Source organism: Pholcus phalangioides, unplaced genomic scaffold (assembly GCF_987345545.1).
Source record: "Pholcus phalangioides strain wild (caught in Gottingen) unplaced genomic scaffold, Ppha-v1.0 ptg000009l_1, whole genome shotgun sequence".
NCBI classification, from domain to species: domain Eukaryota; kingdom Metazoa; phylum Arthropoda; class Arachnida; order Araneae; family Pholcidae; genus Pholcus; species Pholcus phalangioides.
The window spans coordinates 52175523-52194977 of record NW_028301602.1 but is presented as its reverse complement, the minus strand read 5'-3'; the positions used below and the strand labels follow the sequence as shown (position 1 = coordinate 52194977).

General features: G+C 35.5%; 1 protein-coding gene across 2 annotated transcripts in view; it reads left to right on the top strand.

Annotated features, from left to right (window-relative positions):
- The window catches only part of LOC149083282 (neuroligin-3-like), a 335669-nt gene that overhangs the window by 75435 nt on the left and 240779 nt on the right, over positions 1 to 19455 (top strand). For both annotated transcript variants that reach the window (XM_089236507.1, XM_089236506.1), the window contains exon 4: positions 8137 to 8322. In XM_089236507.1, the coding sequence (XP_089092633.1) occupies positions 8137 to 8322 (186 nt within the window). The remainder of the gene's footprint in view (positions 1 to 8136; positions 8323 to 19455) is intronic.

Genomic DNA, 19455 nt, shown 5'->3' with positions numbered 1-19455 from the left:
TTATGTCGCACAACATGGATCGAATTCGAAAATTGAGTGGAAAGAAATCACAAAGTTTTTTGGATTGGTTTTGCTAAGTAGGTATCACGGAATACTAAGTGAAAATGATTACTGGGGTACTTTCAGAAGACACAGCAGTACCGATCGTCCCCACTGTTATGCCGAGAAATAAATTTAGAGACATAAAACAGAACTTCCATTTGATGGATAACTCTTCTTTACAACCCGGGGATAAGTTGGCTATCTATGATGAATTAAATGAAAAATTCATTTAGTTTGGGTTGTTCCATGATAAACTAAGCATCGATGAATCAATGGTACCGTATGATGGTCATCATTCAAGTAAGATGTTTAAATGGGGAAAACCGATTCGCTTTGGATTTAAAATATGGATAATTTGCTCAATCAATAGTTTCCCATATAAAATGGAAATATATGCTGGTAAGCAGTCATCGGAACCTGATGGTGCCTTTAGGTACCAGAGTTGTAAATAATATTTTATCTTTATATTTTTAAATAATCTTTTATATAACTTACCATGGGATCCATACATAAACCTAAACCTGTATGTATGTATGCATTCTTTTGTGAATTTTAGACCAGCATTTCAGCTCATCATAAGTTCTTTATTATAATCCAGATATATATGTCTTTTGAGTATATTCGAGAGAAATTCATTTCCATCATTTTTAAAATTCAATGTGTATTTTTTCATTTTTTAAATAAATTTATTAAATGATGACGAATTTTGTATCATCCTGCGCAGATGGCTTCACTGCAAAAAATATGTTTAGTCACATCCAGCCAATGTTCCCAATTGGGAACATTCAAGAAAACACATAGGGAATTTTTTTTTCTTCAATTTCTTGATTGATATCTCTTAACTAAAAAATCAGAAGGAGAAATTAACAAAAAAAAAAAAAAAAAATTAAAATCAGTTGGAATCTGAATTCGGCCGGTAAAAGGTTAAACGATGTTTCGTTCCGGAAGTCGGGAGGTACCTTGAGAGCAGGGTTGGGGTTTTGACATGACAAGCGTCAAAAACTGGTTTAAACTGTCAAAAACCTAAATGAATGCCTTTTGATAATGTTTTGAACACAATAGGTATACAACATGATGAAAAACTTACTTTTTTGCATATTACAATGTTTCATTTTTAAACATTAATTTATTACAATAATTAAAACCAAATATATATTAATTATAATTTGCAATTTTGAATTCTTTAACATAAGAGCCTAGAACATATAAAATATAATTTTATGGTTGATTTATCTAAGCTACGTATTACCTGTGTTCAATTTGCTAAGTGGAATAGATATGCTTATTCAAAATATGTTTGATAGGACATCAGGGTTAGGTTTTTGAGCCCAGAAACTACCTCTGTATTAAAACTATCAAAATCTTACTGTCAATGATGTCAAATAGTTTTTGTTAACTTGATAGATATGTTAAATAACAAAACACTTACTTTTATTTAGATTAAAGGGATATATATTCAGAATTATAATTACTGAGGAAAAATATCTATTTTGATATTTTAAATTTTCGGCTCCAAGACCTCATCCCTATACATCACACCAGTCACAGTGCCTCTTTCAAAGACATGGAGAGGTGTGCGGCCATCCAACATGATGCCTGCCCAGACCATTAAACCTCCTCCGCCATAATAATAGATTTCGCGGACATTGGAGAGTAGGTAGCGGGTCCCTGGTTCTCTCCATATGAACGTACGGCGAGAATTGGTGCTTAGGCTGAACCGGGACTCATCAGTAAAGAGAACGGTTGCCCATTGATCCATACTCCAATCTCTATGCTCTCTGCACCATGATAAACGGATTCTCCTGTCCGTAGAAGTGAGCGGGACACAAACAGCAGGTCTTCTTGCAAACAACCCTCTCTCATGAAGTCTTTTGGAAACAGTCACCCGTGATACACGGGTTTCTGTGGCTGCATACAAGTCACGAGAGAGCTGAGAAGCTGTAGCACTCCTGTTATGCCTCGCTATAATCGACAAATGGCAATCTTCTCTGGCCGTCGTGGCTCATGGACGACCTTGCCCAGGCTTTCTCTCGATGGATCCGGTATCCTGGAACTGTTTCCATAAGTTGCACACGACACTGGGCGTTAAATTGAACTCTCTACAAATCTGGACTTGAGATTGGCCTGCTTCTAGCCTTCCCACAATTCGCCACCTCATTCCATCATCTAAATGTTGGTGGTTACTCATTTTTACTGTTGCAATTTGAAATTAACCGATTGCTGCAAAATAACACCAAGAAATTCGCCAGGTGTGCTAGCAAACGAAATGCGTCTTAACTTAAGCACGCTTATAAAGCCTGTTTCTCTACTGGCTCCGCCTACACACACGTGTACGCTTACGTATTTGACGTACAAAATTTGCATTTTTGTCTAGAAGCAGTGGTTTTACATTCAGTTCAGTTCTTTTCATGAAATTTGATAAAATATGCAAATTTTTTTAATTTATTTCACCAGTGTATTTTGGTCACTGTTTGGCCACTCACTAATTCACAACATTTTGGTCACTATTTTCACTAGTTTTGAGGCTATGATCCGTGCTGAGCCCTTCACTATCTTCAGCAAGTGCATGAAAAGACGATTCCATTTTACATGTAGTGGTATATTTATTATCTCTGTTGCTGCTTCTATGTGAAGGGAAAAAAGTGACTTCATCAATAGGGTAATTCAGAATTTCTCTGGAAGAAATTCATTGTGCCGGCCCCTCAGTGATCCAGCGTATGCACCTGACAATGTGTTCCATATTTTATGGAATAGACCTACTATTTTCTGCATTGTTTTGGAATAAAGAGGACTTCTATCAGTGCTTGATCTAAGAGAGATGATATAAGGGCTGATATAACCCTTTTTAAGAAAAATTTGAGTTTTGCCATTCAAGAAAATGATCAAGCAGATTTGTCTGGGAACCCTGCAGTAAGGATTTTTATATTAAATATTAGATCAAGGTTAGTGACACAATAGTTTGTGAAGAACAGACAATTTTTATTGAAACAGTCATGCATCCTTCCAACCTTCTTTCCATTATTGCACCATGTTCTCAGAACAGAATTAAGCTCAAATAACACAAAGATATTAAAACACTTTCAAAAAAACATTGTTCAACTTGTGTGTAAAAATTTTGATACGTATTTAATCTATTTACAGTAGAGTCTTGTTTATCTGACTTTCGCTTATCCAACATTCCGTATTATCCAACGTCCCACCACAAAAAAGTTTTGTTAGAGTAATATTATTTTCCCTCTCTTACTATGCGTATATTCATGTTTTTCCCACATATGCACAATTTTTCCTTTACATAGGGCCTTGGGTTCCCCCCACGTTAACTGCTAATATGTTTGTATGTTCATAATTTTTCTGTCATTCGTCTGACCACACATGTTTTGTTTCTCTCGCACCGTTTCTTTCCCTTCTTCACTCTGCCTGCCACAATTTTAAAGTGTAGCAATGAACAGAAAGAAAGTTGTTGTGTCGATGGAACAAAAGCTTGAGGCAATCAAGTGAAGCTTTGTATGTTTGGTTTACACAGTTCAGGAACAAAGGTGTGCCTATTTCAGGGCCTATTTTTCAGCAAAAAAAGTTGCATTTTCATAATGAATTCAATGAAGAGGACCCAAATTTCATAGCAAGTGTCGGTTGGCTGGATCGATGGAAGAAATGCTATGGTATCAGTCAGTTAAGTGCTTGTGGTGAAAAACTATCATCAAATTTTGAAGAAATGGAAGCAACGAAGAAAAGATTTCAGGAATTTATTGAAACTGAAAGCCTAATTGGTGATCAGATATTCAATTGTAATGAGTCATGCCTTAAATACAAGAGCGGCAAAAGTCTTGCAGCCAGAACTGAAGCAGCAGCCCCTGGCTACAAACATAGTAAAGAAAAGCTGACTATTTCAACATGCAGCAATACTACAGCAAACCTCAAAATAAACCTTGCCATGATTGGAAAGTCCAAAAATCCTACAGTATTTATTTCAGTTTCATGAAACGCTCTTCCTGTAAAATACTAGTCAGAAAAGCACATGGGTGAGCAGCTCATCAGGAAAGCAGACTTATTCAGATCAAAAATTTCCTTAAAGCTTCATAGGACTGAACTTTTTAAAGTAATGTAATAACTTCAGAATGTTCTCTAACTGTAAGTTCGTTTTTTCAGTTAATTTTTTCTTTTTTTTTTTGTTCTAAAACATGATTATTATAGGTTTGTAATGTGTAAAATTATAAGATAGTTTATTAAAAGTTTAATAGACTTTTTTAACTTCTCCCTATTATCCGACATTCTGCCCTCCCATTTATGTGTGATAAGCGAAACTCTACTGTATGTAAAAAAAATTTCTGTGTGTGTGTATGTTCTGTATACAAATCTACAATTTTAGATTGATCGTCTTAAAATTTTATATATATACTAGCTACAATACCCGGCGCTGCCTGGGTTTTCTTCAAAGAGACTTTTTGGACCACGTGATATCTCTCTCTTTCTTTGAGGGGCATGCAAACCGTGTCTAAGTTCACCAATACGGCGACTTCCTGCGCGACTCATGAAATAAACAAACCTAGATTTGCTTGCTTTAAAAAGCAATGTAAAAAAATAGATAGATATTTTTTTCCTTTTTTAAAGGGTGCTAGGCATAGGCGGAGTTATAGGGGGCCATGGGGTGGCATTGCCCCTCCCCCCCGTGTCAAAGGTAAGGTCGACTGATCGAATGTATATATGAATGGACATCATCATCGTGCCCCCCCCCAGCAATAATGACCGTGCCCCCCCCCCCCCTCCCAGACTTCCAACTCTATCTCCCCCTATGTTGCTAGGTATTTCGATTCCCCCCCCCCCTTTTTGAACTTCAAGTTATCCATCTCTGCCTGTTTCTACTTCAAAAAATGCTTAATTAAAGCTGTGGAATTTTTCGATGTACTTTTTTTACGGGCCCATAATTAATTTTAAAACAACCTAAACTATATGAATTTATGCAGTTTAATATTAAAAGACAATTCGCGGAGACATTAATTTTCATGCTTGAGAAGATAAAAATAAAAAGTTGAAATCAATGTTATTACATCCAACTCGAAAGTAGGTCCGGCTAATTACTTCATATTTAATTTTCTGGGCTTCGTATATCTCTAAGCGAAATCAATATTTCAAAAATCGAGAATTCAATACAATTTTTAAAATTATTGATGGGGCGGAAATCCCCACCAAATTTCCGCATTTCTGCATTAAAATCGGCAATTTTAACACTCATTTCTATGAGGATCACCCTTTTCCTGACCCTCAAAGTAATGCTGATGATGATTATGGCGCTATTCAAAAAACCTCATTACTGGGAGTATTGAAAATGGACAAACCATTGTAAAGGCATAAAATCCTCTGCCACGAAGCTGGGCTGGAAGAGATCTCGGCAACGGGATAAGTCCAGTGGCAAAGTTCTGGCGTTCATTCATTCATTGTAAAGGCATAAATATTATACATATACTGACAGCCTTGAAGAAATGGCAAACCATTGTAAAGGCATAAATATTATACATACACTGACAGCCTTGAAGAAATGGCAAACCATTGTAAAGGCTGAAACGTATTGCTAGGGAACCACGGTAACCAAAGTAAACGTTCGGAAAGTGATTGTTGAGGCCCAAAAATCATTGTTGCCCGACAGTTTTTTGCCCATTTGTGGTACTTGCCCTACTCTGACGAAACTTTAAAGTAGCCTATCGTTCAAGTCTGGTCCCATTTGGTATATATGCAAAATTTGGTGACGATCGGTTTAAAATTGTAGATTTGTATAGAGGACACACACACACACACACACACACAGAAAATCAATTTTATATATATACTAGCTATAATACCCGGCGCTGCCCGGGTTTTCTTGAATGAGGCTTTTTGTATCACGTGATATCTCCCTCTTTCTTTGAGGGACATGCAAACCGTGTCTAAGTTAACCAATATGGCGACTTCATGAAATAAACAAATGTAGATTTAAAGAAACGTAGAAATGAATATATATATATATATTTTCCCCCTTTTTTAAGGGTCGCTCAGTATTTTGACCCCCCCCCCCCCTGAACTGCAAGTTATCCATCTGCCAGTTTCAGCTTCCAAAAATGCTTAATTAAAGCTGTGGAATTTTTCGATGTACTTTTTACGGGCCCATAATTAATTTTAAAATATCTTACCTCACATGAATTTATGCAGTTTGAATATCAAAAGACAATACAGAGACATTAATTTTCATGCTTGAGAAGATATAAATAAAAAGTTGAAATCAATGTTATTGCACGAATATCCAACTCAAAAGTAGGTTAGGCTAAGTACTTCATATTTAATCTCCTGGGCTTTGTATACCTCTAAGCAAACTCAATATTTCAAAAATCGAAAATTCAATGCAATTTTTAAAATTATTGATGTGGCAGGAAACTCCCAGTAAATTTCCGCATTTATGCAGTAAAATCTGCAATTTTAACACTGATATCTATGGGGATCATCCTTTGCCTGACCAAAGTGATGCTGATGATGATTCTGACGACTATTGAAAAATGTGGCAAACCATTATAAAGGCATAAACTGTTATACATATACACTGGCAGCGTTAAAGAAGCGACAAACCATTGTAAAGCGATATACACGTCTTAAACGCATTGCTAGGGAACCACGGTAACCAAAGTAAACGTTCGGAAAGTGATTGTTGAGGCCCAAAAACCATTGTTGCCCTGCGGTTTTTTGCCCATTTGGGGAATTTGCCCTGGTCTGACAAAATTTTAAAGTAGCCTATCGTTCAAGTCGGGTCCCATTTGGTATATATGCAAAATTTGGCGACGATCGATCTAAAATTGTAGATTTGTATAGAGAACATACACACACAGACACACACACAGAAAATCAATTTTATATATATAGATATATACGGGGTGATTATAAAAAAACTATCCAGACATATGGGCCCCTAACTATCATACCATTCACAGAAACTGAATGAAATTTTGGCATAAGGTATTTTGAGGTATACGCTCAAGAATGATATGGAAAACAACAGTGTCACTCTAACAGTTACGGTTACAGTGAGAAAATTTCGAAAATATCAAATGGCAACACCAAGTTTTTTGTATTGGAATGCGATCTCCGTACTGAAAAACACTAAATAGCGTTGGAATGGCACCTGTAGCACGAAAATCCCCGGAGCTAGGCAAGGAAAAAGTAAAAAGAACTTTGCCATGCACCAGAGCATTAATGTTCGTTTCATTCGTCACACCGTTTCTTCGGCTGAGATCCCAGCCTGATTAGTCCTCCACAAGGTCATGTGGAAAATTTGTGAAACACAATAAAATGCTTTATTTTATGCTGCTTCTCTGTCTGTCCTTATTGGTTGTCCTCACTTTTAGCCTATCTACCGCCGGTGATTTTCATGCTACAGTTGCCGTTGGAATGCTATTTAGGGTTTTTCACAATGGAGATCACATTCCAATACAAAAAACTTGGTGTTGCCATTTGATATTTTCGAAATTTTCTCACTGTAACCGTAACTGTTAGAGTGACACTGTTGCTTTCCATATCATTCTTGAGCGCATACCTCAAAATACCTTATGCCAAAATTTCATTCAGTTTCTGTGAATGGTATGATAGTTAGGGGCCCATATGTCTGGATAGTTTTTTTATAATCCCCCTGTATATATACCAAACAGGGCCTGGATCGAACAATAGGCTACTTTAAAACTTCTTCAGAACAGGGCACAAGCCAAAAATAGGCGAAAATAAAAAACTGTCGGGCAACAATGGTTCCTGGGCCTTTACAATCACTTTTGGAATGTTTACTTTGGTTACAGTGGTTCCCCAGTAATGCTTTTCTGACATGTATATGCCTTTACAATAGTTTCACTTCTTTAATCCTGTCAGTATATGTTTAATGGTTTATATGCTTTATAATGGTTTGTAAGTTTTTCAATCCTTTTAGCAATTGAAGAAAACCCAGGCAGTGCCGGATATAGCTAGTCACTTATATTGCCTATGATTTATTACATTTTATTGATGAGTTGTATTTTTTCAACAGCCAATAATTTTCTCTCACTCAACCTCATATTCTTGACCTTCAATTTTTGTTTTCTTTTTTTTCAGGATTTTTATCAACGGGTAATAGTGCCTCGGTTGGTAATTATGGTATATTAGATCAGATATTAGCATTGGAATGGGTGTATGATCATGTTGATTCGTTCGGTGGTGACAGAATGTCTATAACTTTATTTGGATTTGATGCTGGGGCTGTCAGTGCTTCACTGTTGGCAATATCTGCTCATTCTAGGAGTAAGTTTTTATTTCTTTCAAGTACAGTAGCAGGGTTTAAGCTAGGTAAAAAATTCCTTTCGCAAAAAGTGAAAATGAGGGAAAGAGCTTTGACAAAATGCTATAATTCTAATGATTGGTTGGATGTCTACTCGTTTTGTACTTTATGTATGCATTTTTGCTAAAGTGGCTACTACTTTTGCATTCTAAGATTTTCTTTCGCATTTTGTAAAAATTGTGACCGTAGCTTAAACCCTGGTCTGTGTATTCATGACATTTTCTGATGTTTTTTATTATTAGTTACATTAGATGCTGTTTCTTGGAATAATGGATATAAATTCAGGTATATTGTTATGACCTCCGCAAAGTATGTAACATCTAAATTATGAGGAAAAATTGTGTTTGCACTGTGAGGATCTAACATATTATTGTAAAAGTAGGCTTTCCAGTTTTAGTCAGATAGAGCCTGTATAATTTAGTGAATTGCTTTTCAAACTATGAGACTGATGCAGCAGCTATGACCCTCTCTTGATTTCTCTCATGTATCATCCATCTTATTACCAGGGACGGGCTTAAGTATTTTGCGGCCTGGTGTGAAAACAGTTTTACGGCCCTCTAAAATGAAGTTTCACAACTCCCCAGTAACCATGGTGCACGCCTGGCTCACATTTGCACCCAATAATGAATATTTTTAACTACTATCTCATGGTGAGAAGAAACATTTGAGAAAGTTATTCGACAATAACTTTGAACAATACTGCTCACTGTCCAGCAAAATAAATTTCAAGTGTTCCCCCAGGCACTTCTCTAACCTGACAGTCACAACCTTTATCTACCCAGGGCCATAACTAGATAGTCTTTCAGTCTGGAAATCACGAACAATGCCTCCCTCATGTACTTTTGAATAATTTCAAAAGAATTTAGCATCTTTATCTGGTCCAGCATCTGAGGTACTAGATCTATCCTCCGCATCCCTCTTTCGGCTTGGCAAGGAGGAGGAAGTTCTGTGGAAACCTTAGGCCAGAGGGCTCAATGTCTGAATTTTAGATTTCTTGGATAGAAATTTAAGCTATTTGCTTTGTTAAAAATGTTTAAGTCGAAATGTATTTTTATCCCATTTTGCGGCCTGGTGCACCTGCACCCTTCGCACCTGCCTAAAGGCCCCTTTACATGTACAATCTTCCCCCGCACGCCCGGAGCGGGACGTTCTTGCATGAAGGATTGTAGGGTGGTTAGGAACACAGCGTTCAAGAGCGCATTGTTAAAAAGAAACACATTCTTTTGCGCACCTTCTTTCCTACACGAAAGAAGGTCCCGTTCAGAATTGTGTGTGTAAGGGGAAGCGTGTGGTGAAATTCATACGCTTTTGCGTGCCGCGTGGACTTTCGGGGAAGCACAAAACTCCACATTCCTGGCCAAAGTTTTTTCCCTGTTGGCAGATTGAAATCGACTATTGTTTGCGCGGAAAAAATATAGATTTCAAAAGCTTATTATTACTACGTGGATTATTCGTTTTTAAAAATAATTTCAGTAATTATTAATTGAAATTACTGTTACAAATTTATGGTAACTTTTTATGAAATTGATAAGAAATTGAGAAATAAAATTTCTGTGATCATTAATTTCAAATTTTTATTGTTTCGATTTGACTTTAATTGCTGTAATTAGCTCTTAACTACGTTTTCTGAATTTAATTGTTTATATACTTAATATTATAATTTTACCGAAACAAGAAAAAAAATCAGATTTATTTTCTTCCATCAATTATTGACTCGGTGTGTAGGCGATGTTTTTTTTAACACTACCAGCCAGAAAAATAGATAAAAATTGTTAAATATTGAAACCTTGCTATACAACGATTCTCGATATAACGTTAAATCCTTCTAGAACGATATATCTTCAAATCTTTTTTGGAAATGTCTATATTCTAATGTTAAACCGCTACCTCCCGATATAACGATAATCCCTCTACAACAATATTTTTTTCTTGGTCCGCTGAGTATCGTTATATCGAGGTTTCACTGCACTTTTTTTAAATTATGGTGTTATTTTGTAGGGCTTTATTTCAGATATTTCAGAAATTCTTGATAAATTTCTCTGTTGTATTCATATCCTTAAAAAATCGTTTCAGTTTAATGTTGTTGAGCATAAGCAGTTCATAACAATACAAAAAATTACAAATAAATTGAAGCATAATTTTTTTAAAATTTTTAACAACTGTATACATGTATTCTTATCCGTGTAAAACATTCCATTGTGTGTCATGCTATGACAGCAATAAAATTTAAATTGCGAATAGCAATACTTTTTTAGTTGAATATCATTCATGATAATGGATGGTTTTTGGTTTTAAATGAAATCAGCGATAATCTTATAACACGAAACATGTTTTTTATTTGGTATTTTGAACATCACTTGACCTTGGACATCTTTTGTGATATCATGGGAAAGTACAGCACATTGTCCACTGAACACCTGCTATGAATGCAGAGTTGGCTGGATCTAATGAATAGGATGCTTCTTTTCAAACAGCACCATTGTTAACCTTCAGACATTCAGATAATGGAAGTTTTTTTCCACAATCCTAAATTCCTTTTAATTTTTTTTTCTAGTGTGTTGAAGTCAAATTTATACTATCAAATTTAAATCAGATGTTCTTAACCTTTTTAGTAGCGACTTAAAACATCAACACCAACTTTGTGTTCCCCAGATATATTTCCAATTTTAAAAATATGCGTATTGAATAAATTTCTAATTAAAACTGTTTTTTCCCCAAAATTTCTGTAGACAGTAGTAGGCGTCTTAACTGGTGAGTGAACAGGAATGGAACCAGTGCCAAATCAAAAAAAAGAGGCTCCAAGTTATTGAAGAAAGGCTTTCATCTATTCTGAAATGATCTTTTTTCAATTCTGGATTTTTATTAATTTTGGAATAATTTCTTTCATCAATTCTCGCATGGATTTATGTACATACTTCTATTGTTAATTTCAAATTTTGACACTGATCTTTCTTAAAATACTTTTTTCTATTAAAAAGACAATTATTTCCTTATTTTCTTTAAAAAGAGAAAAAGAACTTATAGGTTAAGAACCCCTAGTTAAATTATTTTAAATTTTTCCCACACCCTGAGGATAAATGAAAGCTTGCGAAGTTATAAAAATAATAATAGTAATTTAACATATCTATAAATCTGATATAATAATGTTAGTAGATAAAGGAACCAAATCAAAGTTTGAAAATTATTACAATAACCTAATAAATGTGATTACGGCACTTGAAACTAATTTATCATTTCTTTAAAAAAACAATTAGTTGGAAAAAGGAAGAAAAATCGTCAAATAGACTCTGAAAAAAAAATTGCAATAAATATTATCGCTGGAAAAAATTATTTACATTGTATACATCTCTTTTTTTAGAACGATAATGAAGGAAGCTGATGCAGGAGACGAGGGATTCGCCCTGTTTTTGCCCGTATGGTGGGTTTGCTTTTTAGACGTACGATTTTGAGTTCGCGATTGAACGCTAGAATGACCAGTTCCTGCGCTCACTCCTAACCACACACTTTTCTCGCCTTTACACGCACACTCTTGAAGGCGGTTCTGAAGTTGTTTAGAGCTATCGAGCGCGCAAAAGCGTATGTGTAAAGGAGCCTTAAGTCCGGCCCTGCCTATTACCCTGTAACTTCCCATTTATTATCTAAATCAGTTGCGGATCCAGGGTGATGTGTTGGGGGGTGATTTTTTACAGTGAAGGTTTCGATCAGTGAGGCCCAACCTAGTGTCTGCAGATGCCAAACATAGAAATTAGAAATTAATATTTTTTAAAAATTAAAATTTATATTAATGAAAATTATATTTTTTTCAATAAGCAACACACTTATTTAAAAAATTGCTTGTAGCAACTATTGTTAGAATTAATGAATTAACTGTTTTTGACAATAAATTTGGACATATGTTCTGGCTACCCTCGCCAAAAACACAGTGCTCAATAAAAGTTTAAAGGGCATATTGGATGTAAGAATCACGAGACGTAGCAGAAGCATAATGCTACAGCAGAATATTTAGAGATCATTAAAGTGACTCTGTAGAGAACTTGCCAATAGGGAGGTTGTTAGTTCAGGTGCCCATGCACTAGCGAAAGGTTTTTCTCATTTTTATCACATTGAGTAAGATGCCATTAACAGTGTTTCAAATTTTTATAGAGGGTGGTTGATGACATAAGCATCATTGAAACCCCCCATTCCAACCTAGTCATTTAAAAGTCAGCAAACCCGAAATTCCCCCATTGATGCTAACGTAATGCTTGAATCAGGGTTGGCAAGGTTTTGGACAGTCTCCTGTCCAAAACTGTCCTAAACTGTCCAAAACCTCCTACTTATAACTACAAGTGAAAAACTTTGCGATTTGATCATATTATATAAACATTATATTGTGTTATTAATTACATTAAATATAATAAAATTTTTAAATTCAAAACAGTATATGTAAAGAGTTGCATGACTGATATCAGGTTATCAAACAATGAAAACTGAACGGTCTTGAGGTTAGATATTAGATTTATGAAAACATGAAAGATACAAGAATGAGATAAAAATTTGTCGCATGAAAATTAGAAAAAACAACGGATATGACTACAGAATGAAATTAAACTTACGTAATAATCGAGTACTAATAATCAAGCAGAAATGCTCCTTTTAACATTCGATAACACATAACTAATTTAGCTGCCCTATCTGTGCCAAGATGATTTCTAAGATAACGAAATTTGAAAATATTCGTTCAATTGATGCATAACTTGGGGGACATAAAAAACATAAAATAAAAAAACAATGTGTTAAAGACAGTCTTTTGATAAGTCTTCCAGTGTTATTCATATTGCTGTCCCCCCATTTGATAGAATTGTAAATATAGCTTGAATTTATTCGGTGAAACATTAGCTCCTAGCCTCATAAGAAGAGCAGCAATTTAAATTTAACAAAAACTTTGGGTCTTGAAGTCTTTTATCATCATGTAGGCGTAATCAGTATTTGTGTTCTGTTAGTCATGAGTAGGTGCTACATAGTGGCCTCATTTTCTTGGGATATTTTCCTTTATTTATAATTAGTTTAAAAAAATTAAGAATGTAAAATAGAAAGATCAATTTTTAAAATTTAAAGAAAAAGTTTGAAAAGTCAAAATAGAACAATTTGCATGAAATAAACACTACACCATTGATATATATTCACATCATTATATTGCTATCTAATAAAAAATATTTATGTTGAGTTTCACAATAATGCAATGATTATAACTGTGACTATGCATATTTGGTATCTTCAATATAATGTATTTTTTTAAAGAAAAGTGTTTGGAGAGATTCGGCAGGGTTTTGGACAATCACTGTCCTAAATACATTACCTGCTTCATAATCATACATGAAAAATAAGATGTGAAGTAGAAATAACATTTACAACAAACTAAAAAATTGAAAACAGTGTTTATTTAAACATTTATATGAGTGATATTAATTTACTATCAGATTTCCACCTTAAAACCATCAATTTGGTGAAACAATTTACTAAGGGGGGGGGGGGAAACAAATGACACCTTTTTGAAATATTTTTGATTTAGTTGTTATTTTCTGCTAGAATTTTTTTTAATATGTTAGTATCATGAAAAAAAAAATCCAACAGGTTTCCACATAAAATTTTGAAACTTGGAGGTTTTGGACAGTTTCAGATACTTTTGGACAGTTTATCCCGCTTGTCCTGTCCAAAACCCCATCCCTGGCTTGAATGACCCCACCAATCACTTGCAGGTAGTTAGAGGAAAAGGATGAAAAGAGAATTATGTTTTTAAGTATCAAGGTAGGGAGGCAAGAAAATATATTGGAGCAACTATTCTCCATGGAAAAAGGGGTCCCTTGAGTAAGGCCATAAACTGAGAGGTGCTGGTGAGTGAGGAAAATATATTAGCTATTGTGCATCTTTGACTTTGGAATAGCAGAGAGCTTCTATCTTTCTCAGAAATGGACAGACCCCACACATAGAATAATTGGAATAGCTATTGATGCACTGTATGGAAATTGCAACAGGTATCTCCTTCGTTCATCTCTGGTTTCCACTTCCCCAAAACAGTATTATTACATAGTAGGCATGGTGGTTAGTACAGTTTACACAAAATGGAAGGCCCCCTCTCTTCCACATTTTTTTTTCATTCTATTCTTTCTTTCCCCCCACCCTATCTTTTTCCCGAGCAATGCTATGCTATGGGAGATGTGCAAATTTTCAACAAATATTCACACTGGTTTTTTTTATATAACAGTATAGTGATTTGATAATCATTTTCGGGTGCCAATGTGCACAGTGTACTCCAGGGTGTTTTTCATGGACACTGGGGGGAGTGGAGTATGCAGGATTTTCTCTGGGTGGGGGGGGGGACAGTGTTTCACATTTTTTCTCTTCCCGGGGGGGGGGGTTCATTTTTATTGTAAAAATTCATAATATCAGGGGGTAGCCCAAACCCTTGTTTCCATACATTAATGCACTGGGGGGGGGGGGTGTTTGAAACAATGTTTTAGGCTTCGCACCGGGTTGTCTGAAATAAAGTAATACATTTTTCGCCATCTTCCATAGTTGGTAGCATCATCCGCTAGATATATGTCACTTCTTCAAATGAAAATGGAAGATTTTTTTTAAAGCAATATATATACAAAATAAGAATTATTTTAAGAGAAAGGAAAAAAAATTAAATTTTATGAGAGTGAAATAGAACCTATGCAGTGGGTCTTCATCAGGAAGAATCCCATGCATGGTTCGAAAAGTGTAGGCGTTTCTGAAGGGTGGCTATGCCTAATTGCATTAAAAGTGCCAGCTCTTGTTCCCTGCCGCCTGCCTTCTCAAAAACATAATTCTTTTTTGTGTATATATCAGGGTTGTTTGGTTTAAACACCTTGGTTTTAACCATGTTTAAACCAAAAGTTTAGTTTTTTTCAAAAAATCAAATAAAAGTTGCCTAAATATCATTTTTTTCCTTGAAAAATATCATATTGGTTCATTATTATTCAAAATGCTTCATTTTTACCACATTTTATATCCTTGGGGTACATTCTGATGGTATATCTTTAAATGACATAAGATTTTATAAGTGGTTTTTTTCAAAAAGTCTCATAAAAGTTGCCAGAATATATATAGATTTTTCATATGAAGTATCTTAGTTATTTAAAGTTATATACAAAAGCCAAAATTTCTCATTTTTATAACATTTTTTAACCTTTGGCTACATTCCGATGCTCTATCTTAAGCAAATTCATGAATAAGGAGTGCATCACACATCTAAATGTAGTGGTGTATTTTATCTCGCAGGATTTTTTTTTTTCCCTTCACAAAAAAGGGATAACAGCTGTCCTTAAAGGACAAAGACTAGTGTACTAGTAGTTACATTACCTCATGTACATTTTCATTTTCTTTCCCATAAGAAGTAACACATCTCCTACTGTATATCTCCCGGTCTTAATACTTAATAGTTGTTTTTTTATATTTTCACACACACACTGTTAAGCCCAGTTAATCAAGGTTCTACTGTATAGTAGTAACAGATTTATGAAAAATAATCAGCTATATACAGGGAGATTATAATTTGAATTTTGATTCTCCAAAACTATACAATAAGTACTGATCAGAATAACTTGGAAAATTTGCATGGATACTCCTGAAGCAATGGAAGTTTCTTTCATAAAAGGAAAAGTGCAAAATGTGCAAGTAGATGATGCTGTACTTGGCCAGCAGTATAATCTATTTTGTGCAACCACATCATTTCGGCACTTCCACAGCATCGGTGTGTGGATAGAACTTCTATCAAGATGCACATTGCAATACCAGCAGGGCTCGGCACGGGTCACTTTTTCCCCTAAAAGTCACTTTTTTAGAAGTTGGTCACTTTTATTACCTATTTTCGGGCCCAGGTCACTTTTTCCACTTTTTTTAGCAAAAAAACCTCGGTCTCGCGCGCTTTTCGGCTGTCAGTGTTTTTCTTTTCTTCAAGGAGGAACTTTACCGGTTCAAGGTCGCTAATTTTCTCCCTCCCTTCATTGAACTACGATCGTACAAGGAACCCCTATATATATATATGAAGGCGTCTTTATCTTCCCGGGAGCATACCGTGTGACGTCAGCATAACTTGATTTCAAGGCGCTTGGAAAGAAAGCTCCTTATTAAGAGTCGTCATTTTATGGAAAAGCCGGTCGGAAAAAAATAGCGTAAAAGGCGTATTTACAACAAAGAATTTTTTCCCCTCCTCTACTACCATTCTTTCTTATTTCCCCACTCGTTCTTTCATTTTCATCTTATTTTAAAATTGATCCTTTATTTTATTTGTTTTAAAAAGTTTTAGTCCTAAGGGCCGAATTCCTTTCTTGGAGCATCGAGCAAGTTACATTTGTTGTTTGTTCTATCGTTACTTTCATTAATTTTTTTAAATATTTGAAATGACGATTTAAAGGCTCATTTACATTGAGCGAGTTTATAAAGAGAGCCCGTGCAGAAACTAACTTACGCGCAGCGGGAGAATACCAAAGCGCGCATATTAAAGATGCGTACTATTAATACGTATTAAGCGTATTATTAGTACGCTTTGGAGAATACTCTTGTAGCTGGCCAACGTTAAAGCAGCTCGCAAGTATTTTGAATTTACTTACAATAAAATAAAATATCATCCGACTGAAAATCGCGATCTATCTAGAAATAAAATTCGTACTATTTTTCTAACTGGATTTAAATCTCAGCAAGAAACCGTAGCCCCAGATATGATCGAAAGGAGAACTATTTATGATAAGATCACAGAATCCTGCAATTCAACGTTTATGGAAGGAGGACGTCACTCTCTGCTACCATACGAAGGTTTTTAACAACTGGCTGTTGCGAAGATATATTTTGGAAAGAGAGAAAATTTCAGCTGCCCCTGCTGGGAATCGAACCCACGTCCTTTCACTTTCCGGTTGAATTTTCTCTTTCCAAAATATATCTTCGCAACAGCCAGTTGTTAAAAACCTTCGGATTCAACGTTTAGTTTAACTAAATCAGATGAAAATTGGTCATCAGGCTGATGAAAACTCAGTTAACGTGCATGCGAGCCGTACATAGAGGCGGATTTAACGGTGGGCACACCGACCGCGCCTTTGGCCCCTACTTTATACTTTTTTCCTAATTTAAGGGGCGTAATATTAATTTTTTTTTAAGCCCGGGCCGTCATCAACTGACCTTTATCCGCTTCTGGTCGTAACTTAATTTAGAGCATCTTCACGATGCTGATTGTTGACTTAATATCGACATATTGCGCTCCATTCTCGGTGTTGTGTAAAAAAATCCCCTTTTCAGACCTCGGAAGTTATTACAACGTTTTTGTGTCGAGTCGCTGTTACGACCGCAATAGGAGAGGGCGGGGTCTGGTTCCACGGGTGTTGAACGAGGAAGGGTGCCGAGTTTACTCTTTTTTCCGTTATTAAAAATGGATACCGGCCCCGGGCGATAGTAAATTTTCGTACGTACTTGTGGCCCGGGTTGCTACATACCGTGATCAAATCCAAAACTGGGGGGGGGGGGGGCAATGCCTCGAATGGAATTTTTGATAGAATGGTATATTTAAGAAAAGGAAATAAATTCCTTTGCAAAATTATCGAATTTCACAGTCAAGGGGCAGTAAAATTACATTTCCCCTCCAGAAAAAATATCGTATTACGGCCATGGTAAATCGAGTGCCCCGGGTGGGGGCGAATTCACTGTTTTTGTTCTTTGAAAATTACGGGAGGAGTCCGAGCTAACGTGGCGACTATATTCGCGCTAAAATAGAGTTTATGGATGCTGCTGTCAGGGCTACCTATCAACCGCATTTATAAACCTCGTATGTCGTTGATTCGATTTTTGTGTTAATTTTATCCTAATTTTCCGTATTTCCCGATATATTTCTATCGATTTTCGCATATTGCCGCATATTTGGTTGATTCATGTTATAAATTATATATTTTTTTGTAATTTTATGTTCCCTTTGTCAGCCATCTTGAATTGACCGCCGCAAAAACGGCGATTGGTTGGCGCGGAAAAAAGTCGCCACGTTGGTGCTTACAAGGTTCATGGGAAATTTACCGGGGAAGACCGCGGAGTCTTTTTCTGTTAAAAATTACGGGGGGGGGGGGCAAAATTATATTGTTTCTGGGTAAAGTAGTAAATGTTGTTTTTGCAGGGGTGTATGTTGTGTGTAAAAAAAAAGGAAAATATATATTTACAAATTTTTCTCTCAAAAACCAAACAATTTCAAAACTGATTTGTTTTCTCCCTCACCCAAGGGCAGTATTATTTTGGAACCTCCTCCGCCTGTAAAAGAGTAGACCCACACACCCTTCCCAGTCCAGCCATAGGTGCAGATAGACTTGAAGGTCTTAGAGGTGCGGCAGATGACAATTGATATACATCATGTATACATCAGTAGGCTCTGCCATTGACGTTGGGGGGGGGGGAAGGATGGATTGCCCTCCCTCAACGTATAAGGGGCCGTTCAAGTATTACGTAAGCAAATTTTTAGCCATTTTTGACCCCCTCCCTCCCCCCTTGTCAGCAAAATTTCGTCATCAGCTCTGCCCCTCTGAATCCTAACTCATATTTTCATAAAGGGTAGTTGATGACGTAAGCATTATCGAAACCCCCCCTCCCCCCTTGTCATCAAAAGTCAGCAAGTCATAAACCCCCCCCCTCCATCGATGATGACGTAATACTTGAACGGCCCCTAACAATTAAAATAATTTAGTTAATTTAATAATTTAAATAATTTATTTAATTCAGTAGTTTAAGTAATATTTTAATTTAATAATTTAAAATAATATTGTTAAAAATGTAATTTTAGTTTTTTTTTAAATCAATCATTATAGTAAATTTCTTAATTTGTTGGAAGATATTATACAAACCTAATTATGTAAATCAATTTATACTAGTTAAAAAAAGTTTGAGTACATTTTGTATACTGTCATTCATAGCATAACATAATGAAAAATTCACTAGAATGTAGATGGGACAAATTCTCTCATCAAATTTTGTGTTATTTCATTTTTTTTTCCTTCTTTAAATGTGAAAATTTTTTCCCGTTTTGAAGTTTTTCCTGCTTAAATTGATTTTAAGATGGGTTGTGG